Raw genomic sequence first — 26,281 nt, 5'->3', positions numbered from 1 at the left:
TACCCTAGTAAATTGCTAATTTAGCTATTTTGAGGACGTGTTTCTGCTCACAACTTGGATTGTAGGATATTATTTCGTAAGATAAAGCCTAGAGTTTAAGTGGTGTCGATATCTGTGAACTTATACATCGCTGTGAACAGCAAAAAGCTAAAATGTCCGTGTCTAATATCCAGGCTAATATGGAGTGTAAATTACCAAGTTTGACATTTTTGCATACAATTCAGCCAAGGAAGTCAGCATAATTTTTCTTATCACCAGAAAATCAGAATAGTTAAGGTGGAAGAAATAACGCTGGTTCCTCAAACGAATTTTCTGCAGTCGGACATCTGACCGCGCTTTATGATTTGTTAATTTTATTGTTTTTTGCTCACGCGGTCAATATCGGGAAATGTTTTGTTTTAAGCAAAAATAGCTTCACTCACCTAAACAAATATAATTAATTTTTGTATTGTTTAAGAGGGTAACATGTGACCACGCCGTCTTTGTGTTCAATGATTGATTGTAATTTGGGGTGAGGTGGATTTAGATTTTAGGGGTTTGCTCTGACATTTGTTTACGTCTAAGCTTTCGTTTAAGAGAAACTGAATTAGATATCCTCTAAGAAAGCTTAGTTAACTAGGCTACATACAACTGTAAATTATAATTTCTGTTCAACGAGGTTACAGTTTTAATTACAACAAAATATATATACTACATCCTAAAAGTGTATATTCGTAACAGAAAGGGCTACCACCAATAATGTTCATTCTTCATAAAGCAGTGCATACTACAAGATGTCTTTTTCAGCTCATAGGTCACGTGGGACATACACATCTATATTCTCATAAATATCGGGATCCGGGTTGCACTTATTCGGATGGACACAGCAGCTATAAACGAAATAAAATAGCAAAAGTTCAATGTAAATTAAAATCAGCATGACAACTCAAAAATGGCGTGTGTCAAACAATACCTTTTTTCATCTGGATTATATGTTGGCTTCTTTAAGCAGTAATATTGTGATCCAACCGAGTTTAAAAAGCATTTGAAAATTTTTTCCACATTGTAACCTTTGTATGATTTTGATTTTTTACAACTTGTTCGAATCTCTCTCATGTATAATCGAATGCGATGTTTAAGAACTAGAAAGGAAAACACACAACCAATTTAACGGGATATTTATATTTTTGTATGTTAATTGGAGCCATATTTGGAGCCATATCGACGAGACAAAAACACAATTCCTGGTGACGAGTTTGATTTAGACCTACCTGTTTTCATGGTAACGCATTTCTTGTGTGTACCTGGTAGTTTTGCACAAATTGGCGCCTTATAATCACACTTTCCTTCTATTACGCCACATGTCTCATTTTCTTGTTTTAAACAAACATCACAACAGTCGCAAAAAGTTCTTCCAACATTTCCTGAAAAAAAAAAGATTTTATTTCAGAAGAATAAATTTAAAGAATGATTTCAAAACCTACAACATAATATAAGAATGACACTATCCTCCTAAATGAGAAAAAAAGGAATCCAAGTTTTTTCCAATTTTTCTTTAAAGAAATGTAAGGGCTTCTTAAGCCCCTAAATATTGGGATTTGCAGGCCCCAATTGATATCTACTGCAATATTCTATAATAACGACAGTTTCCAGTTTCGGTTAGATTATCATTTCTTACTGTTTGTAAACTTATTTTTAAGCATGATTTAATTTTCTGTGAATTTTAATCAAAGAAAAAGAAAAAAGGAAGATTTCCAAACTAAAGTCAGCCATTAAATCCTTGAATATGGGAAATTTATAATCCAAAATAAAATGAAACTTGTGACAGCCTTAAAGAAGATGGAGACGAGGTTGCTATCTGCTTCTATGCGTCATTCCGGCTAAATCACTTTTTTTTTCAATGCAGACAAACTATGTGAAAATTTGAATAGCAATTGACATTTGACATCCACTGCTATGCCAAGTCATGGGAATTTACGTTCGCTTTCTCAAATTTCGAAGATATTAAGTTTCAAAGTTATTTTTAAAACTCAAACGTTGCATATTTTCATCAAAACAATGAGTGTTTTAAAATGAAACCATAGTGATACACGTATCTGCTTGTGTGACCGCAAGATGCATCTCTATAATAATAACTAGTCAATGGAATTTTCTATGGGTTAACGACAAGTATTAATAGCTCTGTTTTGTCTGCAATATGACTGCCAAGACCACTTCCTGTTAAACATGGCGGAATGCGTATCACAGTGTAACAAGGTTGTAGCTAGTTGTCACACCAGGGTTAGCTACAACGATGAGTTGCATAACTAGTCTTATATCGATTCATGTTTTTTGGCTATTTGCAACGTCTTACTGGAGTAGCAATAGGTCCTATAATTCTCTTGCTGATTCAACATGAAAACGGAGGTTTTAAACCAAAAAACTGCACTATTTAAGTGCGCTATTTCCAATATGAATCACCCGGATGTAAAACATTGATATTAAAATATTTGCGAACGATGGTCTGCTGTAGCAATAACCATTTTGAAACTTTAGGTTGCCCATTTTTTATTTATAAAGTTTTACTTTTCATATATTTTTCGCTTTATAAAGGAATATTCACCACGTAATTTGGACAAGATTTAAAACTTAATTACCTAAAGTATATTCAGTTTGATAGGAGGTGCTATCCTAGCCAGCCTTTATTTCTTAAGATTTTTACTTAGCATGATCCAAGTACATTTTATTTTAGCAAACATTCTATGCCAATTTGCCTGGAATTTGGTTTCAACAATGCTGCATAATTATGATGGTTATTGAACTTTTATATTTATCTATTAGACACCTGCATGCCAAATGTTTAGGTCCCATATCTCTCAAAACCTTAGCTTTTAGCTATTCATACCTGCAAGACTATAAGGGGGAGGGGATATATTAATTTTCGTTAGGATTATCCTTATAACTTGAAACGTAAACTTTGGAGACGTGATTAATCCGATTTCCAAAATTTTTTGAATTTTACCCAAACATCGGGGGAAATCGGATTATCGGGCAATTTTAGGCAGATTTTTTATCTGAATTATGGAATAATCGAATAATAAATAAATTTTATGTGGTTGTCAGAAATTCTAAATAGAATGTTAAAATTATTTTAAAGCTAAAGCAATTGAATTTCGATTAGTGAATTTCAGACAGTGGTATTTTGGACATATTTTAGGCTTTCTTTGACGTCACAGAAAAAGTAAGCAAAAATATATTGCTACTACTTTGATCCTTTCATGCCGTAGTATAAGTGTGCCAAGTTTGATCCAATTTTAAAAGCTTATCGATAGTTATAGAGGGGACGAAATCAGCTCCCCCCTCCATCCACCCCTGTCATAATACGATTAAAATATAGGGTTAGACTATGTTATGTAGTGAAGACTTCAGGTTAAAAACAATAGTTCTTATGATCAAATTAATCAGAATTTCGGTATTCTTTTCAGAAAAAAGTGTAATGTTAATCATTGCACGTTATGAAGACAATGCTTTATCAAAAGCATAAAAAATCTTCTTATTCATATTCGTGTTACTGAAGTTTAAGTTTGTTGCCTTTTAACAACCGATCCACAAGGAGCTACAAACTTTAAAAATAGTTTTTATACTAGCTAAATCTCCTAATATCTAATGATTGGTTCTTTATAATTCCTGAATAGGTCCAGAATTAAACATTTCGTCCACAGTTGAATTATTTAAAAAGTATATGTGTGTCAGTCTAGAAAAAATATTTACCTTTACATTTCAGATCTTTCACACAAGTTTGAAGTTTACAAAATTCCTTTCCGAAACCACAAGTAATACTTTCTAACGTACCCAGATTCACCAGCAAGAAAGCACCAAATAATACGTACTTCATTATGGTAGACTGCTTGACTGCTATGCAAATGTAAACACACCACTTGAGTTTCCTTTGAAAATGTAATTAGTAATTCCTAGATGTCAGCAGTATATTTATTACTCTTTATGACGTCATCGTACTATTTATTTGCAAATTCCAAAGTATTATGTTTCTAAGCGAAAGTGGAAAGTTTCCAACGATATCTTACGATGAACTGAAGTGTGGCATTGCTTTGAGTGTGATAACATAATAGTGTGATATCATAATTTTTTTGTTTGGCAATCGAATACGAAGTCAACAATCCTCCCTCCCCACCTCCAATTTTGGTCATATATGTTTACTGTATGACTGTTCCAGATCGTGGCACAGACTAGAATAGAATAAAGTTTAAATAGAGCTGCACTGAGTTATAATTTGTTTTTCCTGTTCCTTTGAATTGAATATTGTTATATTTCCATGGGGACTGTCAGACACTATATCCATTTACATATTCACTCGTTTCTTTAAATGCTGAACGGAAATTGGCATAATTTAATGTGGATCTAACTCTTTATTAACAATGTTTATTAAGACTCTGGTAGTAAAAATTAACTTTTAATTAAATTAGTAAAAATTCTTCTGATAGGTGTCTAAATAGTCAGGAGACCCAGCATAACTTTTTTTTACCATCAGGAAATCGTAATAGCTGAGGTGGGAAAAATTACGCTGGGTCTCAAACGATTTTTCTGCGGTCAGAATACTGACCGCGCTTTTTGAACCAATTTTATTTCGTAAATTTTATTTCATTTTTAACCAGTTACAACTTTTTTTTAATAATTTTTGTGTGAAACTTGGGGTGCTTATTTTTTGCTGAAATTGTTCTTATTATGTTTAAGCAAAAAGTGTAAGAAATTGTCAAATTTAGTTTTTTAAACGCTATTTAGAAGTGAAGCCAGCTTTCTTAATCTCAAACAAACCGTAGAATGTGAGAATTATTGTTAAATTAATTATTGTTATATGCATTTTGCGAGAGAGCGGCGTAACACTACTTTCCAAACACTATGGCCCAAAAAAGAGGAATGTGCCTATGAGTGTATTTTCTCAGGGACTGTGGCTGCTACAGTTTATTTTATTACAGATTCGCGATATAATTGCAGCGGCGAATTCCCGTGGATTGTCCCACGGGCTAACGATTAGTCTCTATAAAAATAGACGTCGTCTGTCTGTCTCTGCACGGAACATGGCGTCCTAAGTAGCAAGAACCGCAGAAAATACCCGCGGCCCAGCAGCTTTATTTTACATCCCAGCAGACCCCGTTCTTTTTACCGGCCTTGGACCGCTCACGCGCAATAGACAAATCACAGGGCAGGTTTTTCACTTATGACCAATCCAAGGGCTTCGCGGCCTCAACATACCGACGGAGGGAACATGCTACCTATACGAAGACCATTTTGGTTTGGAAGTGTTGGTGTGAAGTTTGGTAGATCTGCTTTCAATCCTTTTTTCTTCTAAGTGCTTTCTATCCTGGAGGATTATTTAGCTTTTGTATGTTTTCACTTGTAAAGGTGAATATTTTATCACGTTTTCTAGCCAAGTATAAATCTTAAACAAACCAATTTTAAGTTTTTTACTAGCTAGCTATAAACGTAGACTTTGAGAAAGCATCCTGTTTTAAGGCAGCTAGCTATCTTTATTTATTCCAATTCTTTTAAAGTTTTTATTCTGTTTGCTATATTTATTTATTTTTATGTTGAAGTTGGGTCTACCTAGCTAGCTCCTTTTAGCTACCTCTGGATATAAAAGTAAAATACCCAAATGCAGTTGGTTGCAATCCAATTCTTATGCTATACAAATGCAGTTAGGCAGCTACCACTTTTAATACTGTAATGAAAAGTTTTGCTGCCAAATAAAATTGCTGAGTATTTTTGTTAACTAACTTATTTTTTGAAAAATATAGAAATATAGAAAAATACCAGAAACACCATAAAGTTGTGTGCACTACACTTAATATACTACATACTATATATAGCTGTACTAAATCACTTTACCTGAATGTGTGGCACTGTTTTTGACTCTTTCAATGCTGTGTAACACGGTTGGTTGGGGCTTACTGCGCATTTCAATGCCAGGTCCTCCAACAGACTGTTTTCTGTGTTTCTATTTACACCGAAGCTGTTATATTTTTTTTTGAAAAGCGTATTACGCCTGGACTGACTGTTCAGCCCTGTGTTAACAATGGGCTGCTTTTTGTGTTTTTATTTAAACAAATTCTGCGAGAAAGTTTTTTTCAAAAGGGTGTTATCCCTACATGCCTGTGCGACATTGTTTAACTGTACTAAGCGGTCAGCCAGTGTCACAATTAAATTTTTTAACTTTCACAAACTCTTATTCCGCAAAATAAAATAATATTGACCGATTGTTTTTGCTACGATGGAGTAACAACTGTTTGTAAACTCTGTTTTTCTTTCAGCTATCGTTGCGGGAAAGTTATATTTTTTAAAATATGTTACATTCGCAACACTATAATGGTGTATGCGCACAGTTGAAACACTGTAATGGTGTATGCGCTTCATTTGATTTACGACATACACTGCGTACCTGTACTAAAGCGCTCCACCTGATCGTGTGGCACAGTTTACAGCTGTTATTAGGCGCTCCACAGAGTGCTCAACGCTGGGTAACACCTTTACAGTGGCTTAACCCGGTGGTTCGACGCCGGGTTTCCCAGCTATCTCGAAAATAATAACCGTATTCTGTTTGCCTCTAGGGGAAAGAAAGGGGCAAAGAAGGGTTAGCGGCACTAATAATTTTTAAAAATTAATGTAAAAAAAAAAATAAATAATGAGAATATTGTTTTCTTTCCCTCCTGAACATACTATACATATGTCCGAAATTCTAAAATCTTTTCCTCGGATTAAAACTATGGTTTGCCTTCGCGGAGACACAAAATCTGAGCACCCATCCTTCCCCTTCCTACGGCACGGGGATGATTTTGCGTTTCTTATGTTTAAACATATTCACATAGCTGTATAGTCTTGGCAACCTATGTTTCACTCTCGTTAAGTGATATGCAACTATTTTCTTGCTCTACATTCCTTTAAAATTTTTATGGAAAAATCACATAACATATCAACATATTAACTAAATTTTCCAGTTGATATCTTCCTAATATGCTTACATAACAATGTTTCACTACTTATTTTTGGCTTTCACTCAGTGAAATTTATTTTTATTTCGCAAAAAATTTTAGTACGGCATTTTTCTTAATTTTCACTCCTAAAGCACAGAGAACGTTAAAAACAAAAGAACTCAATTAAGAAAATTAATTAAATTTCTTTTAATACCTGCTGTAAAAAATATTTCAAATTCTTGTATTTTATATATAAATATATTTTTATTATATATTTAATATATATATATAAAACAATAAAAGATTGGCAAAATAAGTTAAATGATACAAAAATACAAAAAAAAACATCAAGTTTTAAGTCTTTAAGTATGTTTCGGCTGGGTAAATTCGAACTACCAAAAGAAACATCGCATATGTAAAACAAACAAAAAATAGTTGCTTAATTCAAAACTCCGTCAACAACATGGATGACGCCGTCAATTGCTCGGACGTCATTTTGAGTCACCTTTATCTTCTCGTTTAACGTAACGACGCCGTTATTATTACGCAAAGTGATGTCGTCGCCTGATAATGACTTTAACAGTAATGACTCTCCAACGGGTACCATATTGGTAAAGACCACACCTTTCACTACGTGTCGACGAAGAATCCTTCGCAGCGTCACAACATCGTGTAAGTTTCGTTCGCTTGTGGTTGTATTATCATACGGCAAAAATATCGTATATGGGCTGATAGATAGAAGCTCCTTTTTTAATAGAGTCTCTTCTAATCCCCTCTTCGCGATTAAAAAATTGGGACTAGATGAGATAACTGTTGCAATATAGCGTTCAGGTGGAATCATCAATTTATCGACAACGTGTATAATACCATTTTTACTGATGATGTCGCCGGATAGTATAATTGACCCACCGAGTGATTGAATCTAAAAAGGAAAAACGCATCATTGGGCAACACTAATTTTATAACCACACTATAGAAGACGATTCAACTTTCCGGGGGTGTTTATTATAAATAAAGACTATATGGTGGATTATATTTTTAAAACCTCTTGAAAAATTTTATTTAGGTAAGACAGATAGCACTAACTTGTTACGTAAGTCTTGAACTTTAGGGAACTCTTGATTGTTTAATTATCAATTACAAAATAAAGCTCTGTTCCCCCTTTATAAGAACTCCCGTCTGTATATAACGAACTCTCCCTCTTCGGAACTTTTACTGTGTTCCTTCAGGAGCTTGCATATGCCATATCGGTCAAAAAACTTTTGCATCAAAAATTTAAAACCACAATTTCGGTGTTTGATGACACCAAAAAATGAGAATCCTCTCCCATTAATTAATTTTAGATTTGTTTGCGAAAACAATCAATAAGAATATATACATTTATAATCCCCACAAATGTTTATTTTCGGTTAGGTAGGTTAAGGATGAAACGGTTTTTATGACGTGCCTATAAAATCGACTTTTCGAAATATTTAAACTGGACCAAACTTTTTATCAGCTCCTTGTTTCGTTTACTCCTGAAAATCTCTTTACTACCGAGAAAGCCGAGAACAAATTGCACTTTGGCTAATGGGTGGCATATCTCCCGTTAAAAATGGAATTCATAGCTATTATACTATTAAAAATAGTTTCGATCAAACTTAAATAAGATTATTAATCCATTTTTCCGATGCAAAGTAATCTGCCTAGCAGAACACCAACTTTGGGGTGTGGTAAACTACAATCATCGATAAACTAACCTTGCCAATTGAATTGTATAAGATAGGTTTATTTTTATCCACTGACAAAAGCAGTTGACTGCTTTTCAATTTCCTCAATGTAGTTATTTCTTTCGATATGTGAAACAGGAGCAATTTTCGTAAAAAGCAGGTGTCTTTCATTTGCATTTTCATCGACTTTGGAAGCTGTTTAAATGAGGAATCCGTCGGTACGATTAAAGTAAGCCTGCCAGTGGATGTTAAGATATCATTGGCTAATCCAGTCGCCCATAACAGGTCGACAAAATATCCAGCTCCGTTCTTTCGACTGGTGGCAAATAAATCGTCCTCTTCTAAAATATCAACACAAGATATTATGATCCACTCCTCAAACGTTAGTAACCTTCTTAAATTTTACCACTGAACACAATCACCATACCTTTGTCACTAAACATTCTAGACAGAAGATCATTTACTTGGCCAGATTTACATGTGGTTGTATAACTACTTTCAATAACAGTGTTTTCACCAAGCCTTGAAAAAGCTGGCCCCAATCTGCCCATTATTGTATTTAAGGTACGGTAATATCGTAACAACTCCTAAAATAAAAACACAGTGTTTTTATATATATGTATAATTATGTGTAGGTAGGCATAAATATATATAAACATATGTTTAAAATATTTTGAAATAAAAAATATTCTGATTGTGATGTGTACTTTCAAAAGGATCTAGTTTATTAGAGCGTGGAGACTGAGCTTTTAAACGTACTTATATGAAGAACGTACTCTATCTGGATTCCTTCAGAAATTTCTAAGAACAAAAACACGTAAAATTTTTCCTTTTTACACACACTTATGTACCTGTTTATAATGAGATCATCTACTTTAAAGAAAAAATACTCTCTAACTTTTTTAAGAGCAAATTAATTCGAGGCTAAAAAAGTGAAAAAAAAACGTATCCAGTTTCAGCTTCAATTTAGACGTTCTTGGACAAAGGAAAAACATTATCGAAAGGGTATCTCATACCGAGAGACTTCCAGTTTTGGCAACAAAATTCGCAATCCAGTCAGACTTCATTCCTGAATTCATTAAGCTTGTTATAAGTTGCATATCTTTTTCAATAGGACACATCTAAAAAAAAAGACGTAAAATGACGAAAGAAGCTCCTGATATTCTTAAGAAGACGGTTGTCTAGAAGAATTCTTTTTCCATAAACATCTAAAAAAAATATTAGAGTATATACAGGCAGTGTTTACTCGCATTCATCAAACAGAGGCTTTTGTGAACAATAATCACAAATAATCAATATCAATTTCAAACATTCAATTTTTTTAACTAACAAATTTTATGTTAGAAATTTTGTTTCGCATAATATCACGTAAAATAAAGCGAAATATGCTATAATAAAAAGCGTTTTTAAAAACCTCTACCTTTAAAGGAATAAAATTTCGCGGGTATGTTATTTCAGAATCGCGAAAATCGCGCACTTAAATACCACTTTTGCACTTGTATTCGATTGGCATCCGCATAAGTCTGATACTATTCTTGAAACTGTCAGTACCTCTTTATAGCAATTTACTTAACTGGCCACGCCCTTTTCACACGAGTTTCAGTCTATTTATTTCGCTTTAATGAAAAATGATTAAAAAATAATTCAGATAATATAACTAAATCACGAGAGAAGAACAGACGGCTTACCATTTTCACTTTTAGGCTGTCAGGTATAACATTATCTAAAAATATAAAACCACAACCTGCTTAAACATTGCACTCTGCTAGAGTTTTCAAATTACGCTTTTCGTCACATAATTAAACACCAGATAAAAAGGTCAGCTCGGGTGAAATGTGATTAGTTAAAATGTCTTACCATCTATTCCAGGTAACGTTATTCCAATATCCCCAGAACCTTTTGTGAACGGCTCACTAGCTCCTAGGAAACAAACCAAAACATGCAGAAGATGTGGAAAGAGAAAAAGCAAAGGTAAAAGAGAAAGGAGGGTAAAGGAAAATTAGAAGATGAAAGACAAACATAAAGGAGGATTCCGCCCCACCCCTGACGGTTTTTTTTTAATAACTCCTTATTGCTATGTTATATAGCTATGAAACTTACTGAGTTTCAATATTTATCTATTAGACACATGCATGCCAAATGTCTAGGTCCAAAACCGTTCAGAGGCTTTGATATTGGCCATTACTCGAAACTACCCCTAAAAATCTCTATGAAATCGTTATAATGGGGAAAATTGAATAACTTCTGTTAGGATTATCCTTAGAACTTGAAACTTGCAACACAACTTGCTTTATTAAGAAGAATCATTTTGCATAATTTGGACACGTGATTAACCCGATTTCCCGACTTTGTCGGATTTTACCCGAAAATCTGAAAAAACAGGATTTTTGGACAATTTTTGGCAATTTTTTATGCGTTCCACGTAAAAATCGGAAAATATGTGAAATAACTTTTATTTAGCTTTCAGAAACTTCAAACAGAATGGAAAAATTCGCTCTGGAACAAAAGCAATTAAATTTTAAGCAGATAGTGGCATTTTTAACAAATTTGAAGCTTCTGATGACGTCACAGAAAATGTGCTGACGCAAGCAAAAATTTATTGCTGCTATTTTGTTCCTTTTGTGATGTACTATAAGCGTGCCAAGTTTTATTCAATTTGAACAACCCTAAAAAGTTATTGAGGGGGGGGGGGTTTGGTCATAGTATTATAGTATTATAGGTCATATATAGATCATATATTATAGGTCATAGTATATCATAGTATTCCGATCATAGTATGTTCGAAAAACGCCGGACCGAATAGGGTTAAACTTACGTAAATTTGAGCAGGAATGATTCCATAATTTCTTTATAGTCTCTTCGGATGAAAGCTCGATAAAATTCTTGACAAAAAATACACTGTCATCACTCGAGGCCATAGTTTGTACCTCTTTTTTATTTACTGCTCCACCGACAGCTAACACAATGACGTGAACACCTAACTCATGCAACTCCTCTGCTAAATCAACTGGAGAACTGCCACTAACAAAACTGCTCTGTTGCCCATCTGTTACCACAAACAGTACCTTAGGTACTTTTGATCTACCACCAAATTTAGGGTCAAACAAGGCTAAACGTGATAAATAGAGTCCGCGGTCAAATCTGGTGTCCCCGCCTAAAAAGGGAAGATTTCGGAGCGCCTTAGTAAGTCCTGTCATATTGGCACCATCTTTTAATGTACCTTTCATTTGAGCTGTGTGACTGTAGATCAAAATTGTTGCGTGAGCACCTGCCGGCGAGATGTTGAACTTTTTTGCTAGTTTGCCTACAAACTCAGATTGAAGTTGATAATCATAAAACATGCTCGCAGATGAATCCAGCAAGAAGGCGACATCAACAGGTCCCTCGCAAGTGTAACTCACTTTTTCTAAAAAGATAAAAAACAGAAACATGCAGCTCGGGTTTTCGCTGCAAATGTGTCTAATAAACACACCGCATCAATTTTGCCAAAACAAATTTTTGCGCAAAAAATTTCTCCCAGGATATTTTTGCGAGAAATATAGCCTTTTTTAGCTACACCGTTTTTGGACGGCTTTCCTGCAAGAGACATTAAATATTACTTGAGTTTATATTAAAAACAGAAAAAAAAATTTTGAATAGCGATTTTTTAAATAATTGTCAGAGGAATTAACTCACGCGAAATTGACAAAATCACGCAAAATTCGCGATAATTACTTCCATTAACGTAAAAAGTATTCCATAAAATGCTTCTTACTTTTTGTAAATTTATGACATATGTCGAACCACACATCACTGATGTTGTTGCTTTTATAAAACTCGTGAACGTCCCCTTTATTATAGACTATCTCCCTTACATCTTTGCTTGTTTCATCAAATGCAACAACAACAATTTGAATGCCAAGATCGTGCAGTAATCGAGCAGCATCCCTTGGTAATACATCACCACCATTCTGGAGATGTTTTCCAGCAATGAGCACAACAAATAATTTATTTTTCACATGATTAAATTTATCTTTTCCTGCGAATGGTATTTGACTGTTTGAAAATGTTGAAGGCTGCCCTAATGAGTTGAATAAGTTGTTGGAAACAGACGAATCTATATTGTTTAGACTATTCTTCTTCAAATAAGTCAGGGTTCCAGAATAACGCGGTTTGAATAGATCCTCGTACGCTTTGATGATAGCATTGTCTAATCTTCTACCATTATCAATTGGAGTAATTTTATCAACTGTTTCAGAGAAAAATGTCGCGTTGAATGTATTTTGGAATTGAATTGAAACTTGAGCAATACCCCCGTAAGAAACAAGTGCTATATTATTGGATCGACTAGACGATGCGATAGATTCTGTCAAAACCTTCAGCAATCTCTTCTCATCATTATGATGGCTTAATGAACTTATAGACATATCCACTGCAAACACTGCATCCAAGTTTGAAAGGTCGCATCGAGCTAAAAAAAAAGCATAAAACATGTCAATAATATATAAAATACAAAAAATAGTAATAGACCTTTCCCGATTTTCATAAAATATAATAATTATGACGTCATCCAAAATTTCATAATGGTTCTTTGCTCTTCAAATAAGGATATTCACATAGAAAATTAAATTATCATGACAAAAATGAAGTTTTTAGAGCAATATAATATTTTGAAAACGAGATTATTCTTATGAAACTCGTCTATTTAGAGCGTTTAACCGTAACTTTCAGTTGGAGTTAAGGGACTTAACGAAAAGAAATATTTACGAAATTAGGTAATTTGTTCTACCTTTTGCAAAGGAACCTAGGGATAAGAATCATTTTTAGTATCGAATCACTGACTGTGAAAATATCATCACCTTCTAGTGACTGGTAATAGAAATGTCTTTCGCACACATATGCTGGATAGTGGTACACAAAAGTGTTTTGCAATACGAACCTTTGAAACCAAAACAATCAACTTTGCAAAATATGTGCAAAAATACAACAGTAGCATACTTACGTAAAGAAAGAGGTATTGCAGTGGTTGGTACAATAGAAGCTAAAATATCAAATTTTAAATAAATTAAAAACATATCTTTAATAATAGCCGTTTTTTGTCTGTCTCTGCGCAGACCCCCACCCCCTGACTTAGAAACACGTGCCACGGAAACTCGAATATCAAATGCAATACATTTTTATCCACTTTGTTGCCACAGGTAAATTAAAATGATGGGCGAACACGTGAATTTTCCACGAGAAAACGACTTGTTATATTATAATACCCGTTTACGTCTGTCTCTCACGCAAAATCGTGACCGCAGTCGTGAGACACAATACTACGGGACTAGTAGTAACATAAACAGATAAAACAGAATTAAATTATTCTCTGTTTCCTCTTGCACGTAGTCCGATTAAAAAACTCACCTGCTGCACAGCCTCCCTCTTTGATTTTGTCCACGAACTCATTGCCTACCAGTTGATCGAAGGAGGCAGCGCTAAACACGTTGTCTGTTTTTCCGGCAATGTGCGCCAACTCCGTGGAGTTAACTCCACTGCCAATGCCGACTACAAGGATGGTAATTCCCTGTTTCCTGAGTTCGTCAGCGATATCTCCCGGCTCTTCAGCGTCAGCGTCTGGAGTCTGTGAACCATCTGTCAAGAGGATCAGGATTTTGGGAACGCCTGGCCTGCCACCATTGCTTATGCTGAACAGGTCCTTTTGTGCGACACGAAGGGCCTTGTCGATCCTTGTTGTTCTGCCCATTAACGGGATGCGATCAACGGCTTCATTGAACCGGGCTAAATCTGTGTAATCGCTCAGCTTGATGCTATGCTCGGTGTAGTAACTGAATGTCACCACGCCAGCCCTGGATCCGTTTTCGCTTATTCCAAACGTGGTCGCCATACTCTTTAAGAAGTTCTTCTCCTTCCCATACTCGTTTCTAAGGCTACCAGAAGAGTCGAGTATGAAACCGACGTCCACGACAGCTTCACAGCTCGGTTTAGGTGGTTCCTTAGCTAAAATAGAAAGAAGCACAGTCAGCAAACTCGACGTGTCTACACGCTACGTCCAAAGTCGACAGTGAGAAAGACCTTCCGAGAGAACAGAGTGCGTTTGGCTGCGCTTGCACGTAGTCCGATTAAAAAACTCACCTGCTGCACAGCCTCCCTCTTTGATTTTGTCCACGAACTCATTGCCTACCAGTTGATCGAAGGAGGCAGCGCTAAACACGTTGTCTGTTTTTCCGGCAATGTGCGCCAACTCCGTGGAGTTAACTCCACTGCCAATGCCGACTACAAGGATGGTAATTCCCTGTTTCCTGAGTTCGTCAGCGATATCTCCCGGCTCTTCAGCGTCAGCGTCTGGAGTCTGTGAACCATCTGTCAAGAGGATCAGGATTTTGGGAACGCCTGGCCTGCCACCATTGCTTATGCTGAACAGGTCCTTTTGTGCGACACGAAGGGCCTTGTCGATCCTTGTTGTTCTGCCCATTAACGGGATGCGATCAACGGCTTCATTGAACCGGGCTAAATCTGTGTAATCGCTCAGCTTGATGCTATGCTCGGTGTAGTAACTGAATGTCACCACGCCAGCCCTGGATCCGTTTTCGCTTATTCCAAACGTGGTCGCCATACTCTTTAAGAAGTTCTTCTCCTTCCCATACTCGTTTCTAAGGCTACCAGAAGAGTCGAGTATGAAACCGACGTCCACGACAGCTTCACAGCTCGGTTTAGGTGGTTCCTTAGCTAAAATGGAAAGAAGCACAGTCAGCAAACTCGACGTGTCTACACGCTACGTCCAAAGTCGACAGTGAGAAAGACCTTCCGAGAGAACAGAGTGCGTTTGGCTGCGCTTGCACGTAGTCCGATTAAAAAACTCACCTGCTGCACAGCCTCCCTCTTTGATTTTGTCCACGAACTCATTGCCTACCAGTTGATCGAAGGAGGCAGCGCTAAACACGTTGTCTGTTTTTCCGGCAATGTGCGCCAACTCCGTGGAGTTAACTCCACTGCCAATGCCGACTACAAGGATGGTAATTCCCTGTTTCCTGAGTTCGTCAGCGATATCTCCCGGCTCTTCAGCGTCAGCGTCTGGAGTCTGTGAACCATCTGTCAAGAGGATCAGGATTTTGGGAACGCCTGGCCTGCCACCATTGCTTATGCTGAACAGGTCCTTTTGTGCGACACGAAGGGCCTTGTCGATCCTTGTTGTTCTGCCCATTAACGGGATGCGATCAACGGCTTCATTGAACCGGGCTAAATCTGTGTAATCGCTCAGCTTGATGCTATGCTCGGTGTAGTAACTGAATGTCACCACGCCAGCCCTGGATCCGTTTTCGCTTATTCCAAACGTGGTCGCCATACTCTTTAAGAAGTTCTTCTCCTTCCCATACTCGTTTCTAAGGCTACCAGAAGAGTCGAGTATGAAACCGACGTCCACGACAGCTTCACAGCTCGGTTTAGGTGGTTCCTTAGCTAAAATGGAAAGAAGCACAGTCAGCAAACTCGACGTGTCTACACGCTACGTCCAAAGTCGACAGTGAGAAAGACCTTCCGAGAGAACAGAGTGCGTTTGGCTGCGCTTGCACGTAGTCCGATTAAAAAACTCACCTGCTGCACAGCCTCCCTCTTTGATTTTGTCCACGAACTCATTGCCTACCAGTTGATCGAAGGAGGCAGCGCTAAACACGTTGTCTGTTTTTCCGGCAATGTGCGCCAACTCCGTGGAGTTAACTCCACTGCCAATGCCGACTACAAGGATGGTAATTCCCTGTTTCCTGAGTTCGTCAGCGATATCTCCCGGCTCTTCAGCGTCAGCGTCTGGAGTCTGTGAACCATCTGTCAAGAGGATCAGGATTTTGGGAACGCCTGGCCTGCCACCATTGCTTATGCTGAACAGGTCCTTTTGTGCGACACGAAGGGCCTTGTCGATCCTTGTTGTTCTGCCCATTAACGGGATGCGATCAACGGCTTCATTGAACCGGGCTAAATCTGTGTAATCGCTCAGCTTGATGCTATGCTCGGTGTAGTAACTGAATGTCACCACGCCAGCCCTGGATCCGTTTTCGCTTATTCCAAACGTGGTCGCCATACTCTTTAAGAAGTTCTTCTCCTTCCCATACTCGTTTCTAAGGCTACCAGAAGAGTCGAGTATGAAACCGACGTCCACGACAGCTTCACAGCTCGGTTTAGGTGGTTCCTTAGCTAAAATGGAAAGAAGCACAGTCAGCAAACTCGACGTGTCTACACGCTACGTCCAAAGTCGCCAGTGAGAAAGACCTTCCGAGAGAACAGAGTGCGTTTGGCTGCGCTTGCACGTAGTCCGATTAAAAAACTCACCTGCTGCACAGCCTCCCTCTTTGATTTTGTCCACGAACTCATTGCCTACCAGTTGATCGAAGGAGGCAGCGCTAAACACGTTGTCTGTTTTTCCGGCAATGTGCGCCAACTCCGTGGAGTTAACTCCACTGCCAATGCCGACTACAAGGATGGTAATTCCCTGTTTCCTGAGTTCGTCAGCGATATCTCCCGGCTCTTCAGCGTCAGCGTCTGGAGTCTGTGAACCATCTGTCAAGAGGATCAGGATTTTGGGAACGCCTGGCCTGCCACCATTGCTTATGCTGAACAGGTCCTTTTGTGCGACACGAAGGGCCTTGTCGATTCTTGTTGTTCTGCCCATTAACGGGATGCGATCAACGGCTTCATTGAACCGGGCTAAATCTGTGTAATCGCTCAGCTTGATGCTATGCTCGGTGTAGTAACTGAATGTCACCACGCCAGCCCTGGATCCGTTTTCGCTTATTCCAAACGTGGTCGCCATACTCTTTAAGAAGTTCTTCTCCTTCCCATACTCGTTTCTAAGGCTACCAGAAGAGTCGAGTATGAAACTGACGTCCACGACAGCTTCACAGCTCGGTTTAGGTGGTTCCTTAGCTAAAATGGAAAGAAGCACAGTCAGCAAACTCGACGTGTCTACACGCTACGTCCAAAGTCGACAGTGAGAAAGACCTTCCGAGAGAACAGAGTGCGTTTAGCTGCGCTTGCACGTAGTCCGATTAAAAAACTCACCTGCTGCACAGCCTCCCTCTTTGATTTTGTCCACGAACTCATTGCCTACCAGTTGATCGAAGGAGGCAGCGCTAAACACGTTGTCTGTTTTTCCGGCAATGTGCGCCAACTCCGTGGAGTTAACTCCACTGCCAATGCCGACTACAAGGATGGTAATTCCCTGTTTCCTGAGTTCGTCAGCGATATCTCCCGGCTCTTCAGCGTCAGCGTCTGGAGTCTGTGAACCATCTGTCAAGAGGATCAGGATTTTGGGAACGCCTGGCCTGCCACCATTGCTTATGCTGAACAGGTCCTTTTGTGCGACACGAAGGGCCTTGTCGATCCTTGTTGTTCTGCCCATTAACGGGATGCGATCAACGGCTTCATTGAACCGGGCTAAATCTGTGTAATCGCTCAGCTTGATGCTATGCTCGGTGTAGTAACTGAATGTCACCACGCCAGCCCTGGATCCGTTTTCGCTTATTCCAAACGTGGTCGCCATACTCTTTAAGAAGTTCTTCTCCTTCCCATACTCGTTTCTAAGGCTACCAGAAGAGTCGAGTATGAAACCGACGTCCACGACAGCTTCACAGCTCGGTTTAGGTGGTTCCTTAGCTAAAATGGAAAGAAGCACAGTCAGCAAACTCGACGTGTCTACACGCTACGTCCAAAGTCGACAGTGAGAAAGACCTTCCGAGAGAACAGAGTGCGTTTGGCTGCGCTTGCACGTAGTCCGATTAAAAAACTCACCTGCTGCACAGCCTCCCTCTTTGATTTTGTCCACGAACTCATTGCCTACCAGTTGATCGAAGGAGGCAGCGCTAAACACGTTGTCTGTTTTTCCGGCAATGTGCGCCAACTCCGTGGAGTTAACTCCACTGCCAATGCCGACTACAAGGATGGTAATTCCCTGTTTCCTGAGTTCGTCAGCGATATCTCCCGGCTCTTCAGCGTCAGCGTCTGGAGTCTGTGAACCATCTGTCAAGAGGATCAGGATTTTGGGAACGCCTGGCCTGCCACCATTGCTTATGCTGAACAGGTCCTTTTGTGCGACACGAAGGGCCTTGTCGATCCTTGTTGTTCTGCCCATTAACGGGATGCGATCAACGGCTTCATTGAACCGGGCTAAATCTGTGTAATCGCTCAGCTTGATGCTATGCTCGGTGTAGTAACTGAATGTCACCACGCCAGCCCTGGATCCGTTTTCGCTTATTCCAAACGTGGTCGCCATACTCTTTAAGAAGTTCTTCTCCTTCCCATACTCGTTTCTAAGGCTACCAGAAGAGTCGAGTATGAAACCGACGTCCACGACAGCTTCACAGCTCGGTTTAGGTGGTTCCTTAGCTAAAATGGAAAGAAGCACAGTCAGCAAACTCGACGTGTCTACACGCTACGTCCAAAGTCGACAGTGAGAAAGACCTTCCGAGAGAACAGAGTGCGTTTAGCTGCGCTTGCACGTAGTCCGATTAAAAAACTCACCTGCTGCACAGCCTCCCTCTTTGATTTTGTCCACGAACTCATTGCCTACCAGTTGATCGAAGGAGGCAGCGCTAAACACGTTGTCTGTTTTTCCGGCAATGTGCGCCAACTCCGTGGAGTTAACTCCACTGCCAATGCCAACTACAAGGATGGTAATTCCCTGTTTCCTGAGTTCGTCAGCGATATCTCCCGGCTCTTCAGCGTCAGCGTCTGGAGTCTGTGAACCATCTGTCAAGAGGATCAGGATTTTGGGAACGCCTGGCCTGCCACCATTGCTTATGCTGAACAGGTCCTTTTGTGCGACACGAAGGGCCTTGTCGATCCTTGTTGTTCTGCCCATTAACGGGATGCGATCAACGGCTTCATTGAACCGGGCTAAATCTGTGTAATCGCTCAGCTTGATGCTATGCTCGGTGTAGTAACTGAATGTCACCACGCCAGCCCTGGATCCGTTTTCGCTTATTCCAAACGTGGTCGCCATACTCTTTAAGAAGTTCTTCTCCTTCCCATACTCGTTTCTAAGGCTACCAGAAGAGTCGAGTATGAAACCGACGTCCACGACAGCTTCACAGCTCGGTTTAGGTGGTTCCTTAGCTAAAATGGAAAGAAGCACAGTCAGCAAACTCGACGTGTCTACACGCTACGTCCAAAGTCGACAGTGAGAAAGACCTTCCGAGAGAACAGAGTGCGTTTAGCTGCGCTTGCACGTAGTCCGATTAAAAAACTCACCTGCTGCACAGCCTCCCTCTTTGATTTTGTCCACAAACTCATTGCCTACCAGTTGATCGAAGGAGGCAGCGCTAAACACGTTGTCTGTTTTTCCGGCAATGTGCGCCAACTCCGTGGAGTTAACTCCACTGCCAATGCCAACTACAAGGATGGTAATTCCCTGTTTCCTGAGTTCGTCAGCGATATCTCCCGGCTCTTCAGCGTCAGCGTCTGGAGTCTGTGAACCATCTGTCAAGAGGATCAGGATTTTGGGAACGCCTGGCCTGCCACCATTGCTTATGCTGAACAGGTCCTTTTGTGCGACACGAAGGGCCTTGTCGATCCTTGTTGTTCTGCCCATTAACGGGATGCGATCAACGGCTTCATTGAACCGGGCTAAATCTGTGTAATCGCTCAGCTTGATGCTATGCTCGGTGTAGTAACTGAATGTCACCACGCCAGCCCTGGATCCGTTTTCGCTTATTCCAAACGTGGTCGCCATACTCTTTAAGAAGTTCTTCTCCTTCCCATACTCGTTTCTAAGGCTACCAGAAGAGTCGAGTATGAAACCGACGTCCACGACAGCTTCACAGCTCGGTTTAGGTGGTTCCTTAGCTAAAATGGAAAGAAGCACAGTCAGCAAACTCGACGTGTCTACACGCTACGTCCAAAGTCGACAGTGAGAAAGACCTTCCGAGAGAACAGAGTGCGTTTGGCTGCGCTTGCACGTAGTCCGATTAAAAAACTCACCTGCTGCACAGCCTCCCTCTTTGATTTTGTCCACGAACTCATTGCCTACCAGTTGATCGAAGGAGGCAGCGCTAAACACGTTGTCTGTTTTTCCGGCAATGTGCGCCAACTCCGTGGAGTTAACTCCACTGCCAATGCCGACTACAAGGATGGTAATTCCCTGTTTCCTGAGTTCGTCAGCGATATCTCCCGGCTCTTCAGCGTCAGCGTCTGGAGTCTGTGAACCATCTGTCAAGAGGATCAGGATTTTGGGAACGCCTGGCCTGCCACCATTGCTTATGCTGAACAGGTCCTTTTGTGCGACACGAAGGGCCTTGTCGATCCTTGTTGTTCTGCCCATTAACGGGATGCGATCAACGGCTTCATTGAACCGGGCTAAATCTGTGTAATCGCTCAGCTTGATGCTATGCTCGGTGTAGTAACTGAATGTCACCACGCCAGCCCTGGATCCGTTTTCGCTTATTCCAAACGTGGTCGCCATACTCTTTAAGAAGTTCTTCTCCTTCCCATACTCGTTTCTAAGGCTACCAGAAGAGTCGAGTATGAAACCGACGTCCACGACAGCTTCACAGCTCGGTTTAGGTGGTTCCTTAGCTAAAATGGAAAGAAGCACAGTCAGCAAACTCGACGTGTCTACACGCTACGTCCAAAGTCGACAGTGAGAAAGACCTTCCGAGAGAACAGAGTGCGTTTGGCTGCGCTTGCACGTAGTCCGATTAAAAAACTCACCTGCTGCACAGCCTCCCTCTTTGATTTTGTCCACGAACTCATTGCCTACCAGTTGATCGAAGGAGGCAGCGCTAAACACGTTGTCTGTTTTTCCGGCAATGTGCGCCAACTCCGTGGAGTTAACTCCACTGCCAATGCCGACTACAAGGATGGTAATTCCCTGTTTCCTGAGTTCGTCAGCGATATCTCCCGGCTCTTCAGCGTCAGCGTCTGGAGTCTGTGAACCATCTGTCAAGAGGATCAGGATTTTGGGAACTCCTGGCCTGCCACCATTGCTTATGCTGAACAGGTCCTTTTGTGCGACACGAAGGGCCTTGTCGATCCTTGTTGTTCTGCCCATTAACGGGATGCGATCAACGGCTTCATTGAACCGGGCTAAATCTGTGTAATCGCTCAGCTTGATGCTATGCTCGGTGTAGTAACTGAATGTCACCACGCCAGCCCTGGATCCGTTTTCGCTTATTCCAAACGTGGTCGCCATACTCTTTAAGAAGTTCTTCTCCTTCCCATACTCGTTTCTAAGGCTACCAGAAGAGTCGAGTATGAAACCGACGTCCACGACAGCTTCACAGCTCGGTTTAGGTGGTTCCTTAGCTAAAATGGAAAGAAGCACAGTCAGCAAACTCGACGTGTCTACACGCTACGTCCAAAGTCGACAGTGAGAAAGACCTTCCGAGAGAACAGAGTGCGTTTGGCTGCGCTTGCACGTAGTCCGATTAAAAAACTCACCTGCTGCACAGCCTCCCTCTTTGATTTTGTCCACGAACTCATTGCCTACCAGTTGATCGAAGGAGGCAGCGCTAAACACGTTGTCTGTTTTTCCGGCAATGTGCGCCAACTCCGTGGAGTTAACTCCACTGCCAATGCCGACTACAAGGATGGTAATTCCCTGTTTCCTGAGTTCGTCAGCGATATCTCCCGGCTCTTCAGCGTCAGCGTCTGGAGTCTGTGAACCATCTGTCAAGAGGATCAGGATTTTGGGAACGCCTGGCCTGCCACCATTGCTTATGCTGAACAGGTCCTTTTGTGCGACACGAAGGGCCTTGTCGATCCTTGTTGTTCTGCCCATTAACGGGATGCGATCAACGGCTTCATTGAACCGGGCTAAATCTGTGTAATCGCTCAGCTTGATGCTATGCTCGGTGTAGTAACTGAATGTCACCACGCCAGCCCTGGATCCGTTTTCGCTTATTCCAAACGTGGTCGCCATACTCTTTAAGAAGTTCTTCTCCTTCCCATACTCGTTTCTAAGGCTACCAGAAGAGTCGAGTATGAAACCGACGTCCACGACAGCTTCACAGCTCGGTTTAGGTGGTTCCTTAGCTAAAATGGAAAGAAGCACAGTCAGCAAACTCGACGTGTCTACACGCTACGTCCAAAGTCGACAGTGAGAAAGACCTTCCGAGAGAACAGAGTGCGTTTGGCTGCGCTTGCACGTAGTCCGATTAAAAAACTCACCTGCTGCACAGCCTCCCTCTTTGATTTTGTTTACGAACTCATTGCCTACCAGTTGATCGAAGGAGGCAGCGCTAAACACGTTGTCTGTTTTTCCGGCAATGTGCGCCAACTCCGTGGAGTTAACTCCACTGCCAATGCCGACTACAAGGATGGTAATTCCCTGTTTCCTGAGTTCGTCAGCGATATCTCCCGGCTCTTCAGCGTCAGCGTCTGGAGTCTGTGAACCATCTGTCAAGAGGATCAGGATTTTGGGAACGCCTGGCCTGCCACCATTGCTTATGCTGAACAGGTCCTTTTGTGCGACACGAAGGGCCTTGTCGATCCTTGTTGTTCTGCCCATTAACGGGATGCGATCAACGGCTTCATTGAACCGGGCTAAATCTGTGTAATCGCTCAGCTTGATGCTATGCTCGGTGTAGTAACTGTATGTCACCACGCCAGCCCTGGATCCGTTTTCGCTTATTCCAAACGTGGTCGCCATACTCTTTAAGAAGTTCTTCTCCTTCCCATACTCGTTTCTAAGGCTACCAGAAGAGTCGAGTATGAAACCGACGTCCACGACAGCTTCACAGCTCGGTTTAGGTGGTTCCTTAGCTAAAATGGAAAGAAGCACAGTCAGCAAACTCGACGTGTCTACACGCTACGTCCAAAGTCGACAGTGAGAAAGACCTTCCGAGAGAACAGAGTGCGTTTGGCTGCGCTTGCACGTAGTCCGATTAAAAAACTCACCTGCTGCACAGCCTCCCTCTTTGATTTTGTCCACGAACTCATTGCCTACCAGTTGATCGAAGGAGGCAGCGCTAAACACGTTGTCTGTTTTTCCGGCAATGTGCGCCAACTCCGTGGAGTTAACTCCACTGCCAATGCCGACTACAAGGATGGTAATTCCCTGTTTCCTGAGTTCGTCAGCGATATCTCCCGGCTCTTCAGCGTCAGCGTCTGGAGTCTGTGAACCATCTGTCAAGAGGATCAGGATTTTGGGAACGCCTGGCCTGCCACCATTGCTTATGCTGAACAGGTCCTTTTGTGCGACACGAAGGGCCTTGTCGATCCTTGTTGTTCTGCCCATTAACGGGATGCGATCAACGGCTTCATTGAACCGGGCTAAATCTGTGTAATCGCTCAGCTTGATGCTATGCTCGGTGTAGTAACTGAATGTCACCACGCCAGCCCTGGATCCGTTTTCGCTTATTCCAAACGTGGTCGCCATACTCTTTAAGAAGTTCTTCTCCTTCCCATACTCGTTTCTAAGGCTACCAGAAGAGTCGAGTATGAAACCGACGTCCACGACAGCTTCACAGCTCGGTTTAGGTGGTTCCTTAGCTAAAATGGAAAGAAGCACAGTCAGCAAACTCGACGTGTCTACACGCTACGTCCAAAGTCGACAGTGAGAAAGACCTTCCGAGAGAACAGAGTGCGTTTGGCTGCGCTTGCACGTAGTCCGATTAAAAAACTCACCTGCTGCACAGCCTCCCTCTTTGATTTTGTCCACGAACTCATTGCCTACCAGTTGATCGAAGGAGGCAGCGCTAAACACGTTGTCTGTTTTTCCGGCAATGTGCGCCAACTCCGTGGAGTTAACTCCACTGCCAATGCCGACTACAAGGATGGTAATTCCCTGTTTCCTGAGTTCGTCAGCGATATCTCCCGGCTCTTCAGCGTCAGCGTCTGGAGTCTGTGAACCATCTGTCAAGAGGATCAGGATTTTGGGAACGCCTGGCCTGCCACCATTGCTTATGCTGAACAGGTCCTTTTGTGCGACACGAAGGGCCTTGTCGATCCTTGTTGTTCTGCCCATTAACGGGATGCGATCAACGGCTTCATTGAACCGGGCTAAATCTGTGTAATCGCTCAGCTTGATGCTATGCTCGGTGTAGTAACTGGATGTCACCACGCCAGCCCTGGATCCGTTTTCGCTTATTCCAAACGTGGTCGCCATACTCTTTAAGAAGTTCTTCTCCTTCCCATACTCGTTTCTAAGGCTACCAGAAGAGTCGAGTATGAAACCGACGTCCACGACAGCTTCACAGCTCGGTTTAGGTGGTTCCTTAGCTAAAATGGAAAGAAGCACAGTCAGCAAACTCGACGTGTCTACACGCTACGTCCAAAGTCGACAGTGAGAAAGACCTTCCGAGAGAACAGAGTGCGTTTGGCTGCGCTTGCACGTAGTCCGATTAAAAAACTCACCTGCTGCACAGCCTCCCTCTTTGATTTTGTCCACGAACTCATTGCCTACCAGTTGATCGAAGGAGGCAGCGCTAAACACGTTGTCTGTTTTTCCGGCAATGTGCGCCAACTCCGTGGAGTTAACTCCACTGCCAATGCCGACTACAAGGATGGTAATTCCCTGTTTCCTGAGTTCGTCAGCGATATCTCCCGGCTCTTCAGCGTCAGCGTCTGGAGTCTGTGAACCATCTGTCAAGAGGATCAGGATTTTGGGAACGCCTGGCCTGCCACCATTGCTTATGCTGAACAGGTCCTTTTGTGCGACACGAAGGGCCTTGTCGATCCTTGTTGTTCTGCCCATTAACGGGATGCGATCAACGGCTTCATTGAACCGGGCTAAATCTGTGTAATCGCTCAGCTTGATGCTATGCTCGGTGTAGTAACTGAATGTCACCACGCCAGCCCTGGATCCGTTTTCGCTTATTCCAAACGTGGTCGCCATACTCTTTAAGAAGTTCTTCTCCTTCCCATACTCGTTTCTAAGGCTACCAGAAGAGTCGAGTATGAAACCGACGTCCACGACAGCTTCACAGCTCGGTTTAGGTGGTTCCTTAGCTAAAATGGAAAGAAGCACAGTCAGCAAACTCGACGTGTCTACACGCTACGTCCAAAGTCGACAGTGAGAAAGACCTTCCGAGAGAACAGAGTGCGTTTGGCTGCGCTTGCACGTAGTCCGATTAAAAAACTCACCTGCTGCACAGCCTCCCTCTTTGATTTTGTCCACGAACTCATTGCCTACCAGTTGATCGAAGGAGGCAGCGCTAAACACGTTGTCTGTTTTTCCGGCAATGTGCGCCAACTCCGTGGAGTTAACTCCACTGCCAATGCCGACTACAAGGATGGTAATTCCCTGTTTCCTGAGTTCGTCAGCGATATCTCCCGGCTCTTCAGCGTCAGCGTCTGGAGTCTGTGAACCATCTGTCAAGAGGATCAGGATTTTGGGAACGCCTGGCCTGCCACCATTGCTTATGCTGAACAGGTCCTTTTGTGCGACACGAAGGGCCTTGTCGATCCTTGTTGTTCTGCCCATTAACGGGATGCGATCAACGGCTTCATTGAACCGGGCTAAATCTGTGTAATCGCTCAGCTTGATGCTATGCTCGGTGTAGTAACTGAATGTCACCACGCCAGCCCTGGATCCGTTTTCGCTTATTCCAAACGTGGTCGCCATACTCTTTAAGAAGTTCTTCTCCTTCCCATACTCGTTTCTAAGGCTACCAGAAGAGTCGAGTATGAAACCGACGTCCACGACAGCTTCACAGCTCGGTT

At 41.6% G+C, this 26,281-nt stretch overlaps 1 protein-coding gene and 1 pseudogene across 1 annotated transcript; both read right to left on the bottom strand.

Annotated features, from left to right (window-relative positions):
• Positions 1 to 625: 625 nt before the first annotated feature.
• LOC130646273 (uncharacterized) lies at positions 626 to 4,318 on the bottom strand. Its single transcript, XM_057452450.1, has 4 exons — positions 3,730 to 4,318; positions 1,251 to 1,403; positions 953 to 1,121; positions 626 to 869 (listed from the first exon to the last, which is right to left on the bottom strand). The coding sequence occupies exons 1-4, from the start codon at positions 3,851 to 3,853 to the stop codon at positions 788 to 790; spliced, it is 528 nt and encodes a 175-aa protein (XP_057308433.1). The 5' UTR covers positions 3,854 to 4,318; the 3' UTR covers positions 626 to 787.
• A 2,623-nt stretch (positions 4,319 to 6,941) lies between these two features.
• Positions 6,942 to 26,183, bottom strand: LOC130645958 (uncharacterized; annotated as a pseudogene).
• Positions 26,184 to 26,281: the final 98 nt, after the last annotated feature.

This window comes from Hydractinia symbiolongicarpus, chromosome 5 (assembly GCF_029227915.1).
Source record: "Hydractinia symbiolongicarpus strain clone_291-10 chromosome 5, HSymV2.1, whole genome shotgun sequence".
NCBI classification, from domain to species: domain Eukaryota; kingdom Metazoa; phylum Cnidaria; class Hydrozoa; order Anthoathecata; family Hydractiniidae; genus Hydractinia; species Hydractinia symbiolongicarpus.
This window is presented reverse-complemented; position numbering and strand designations above follow the sequence as displayed.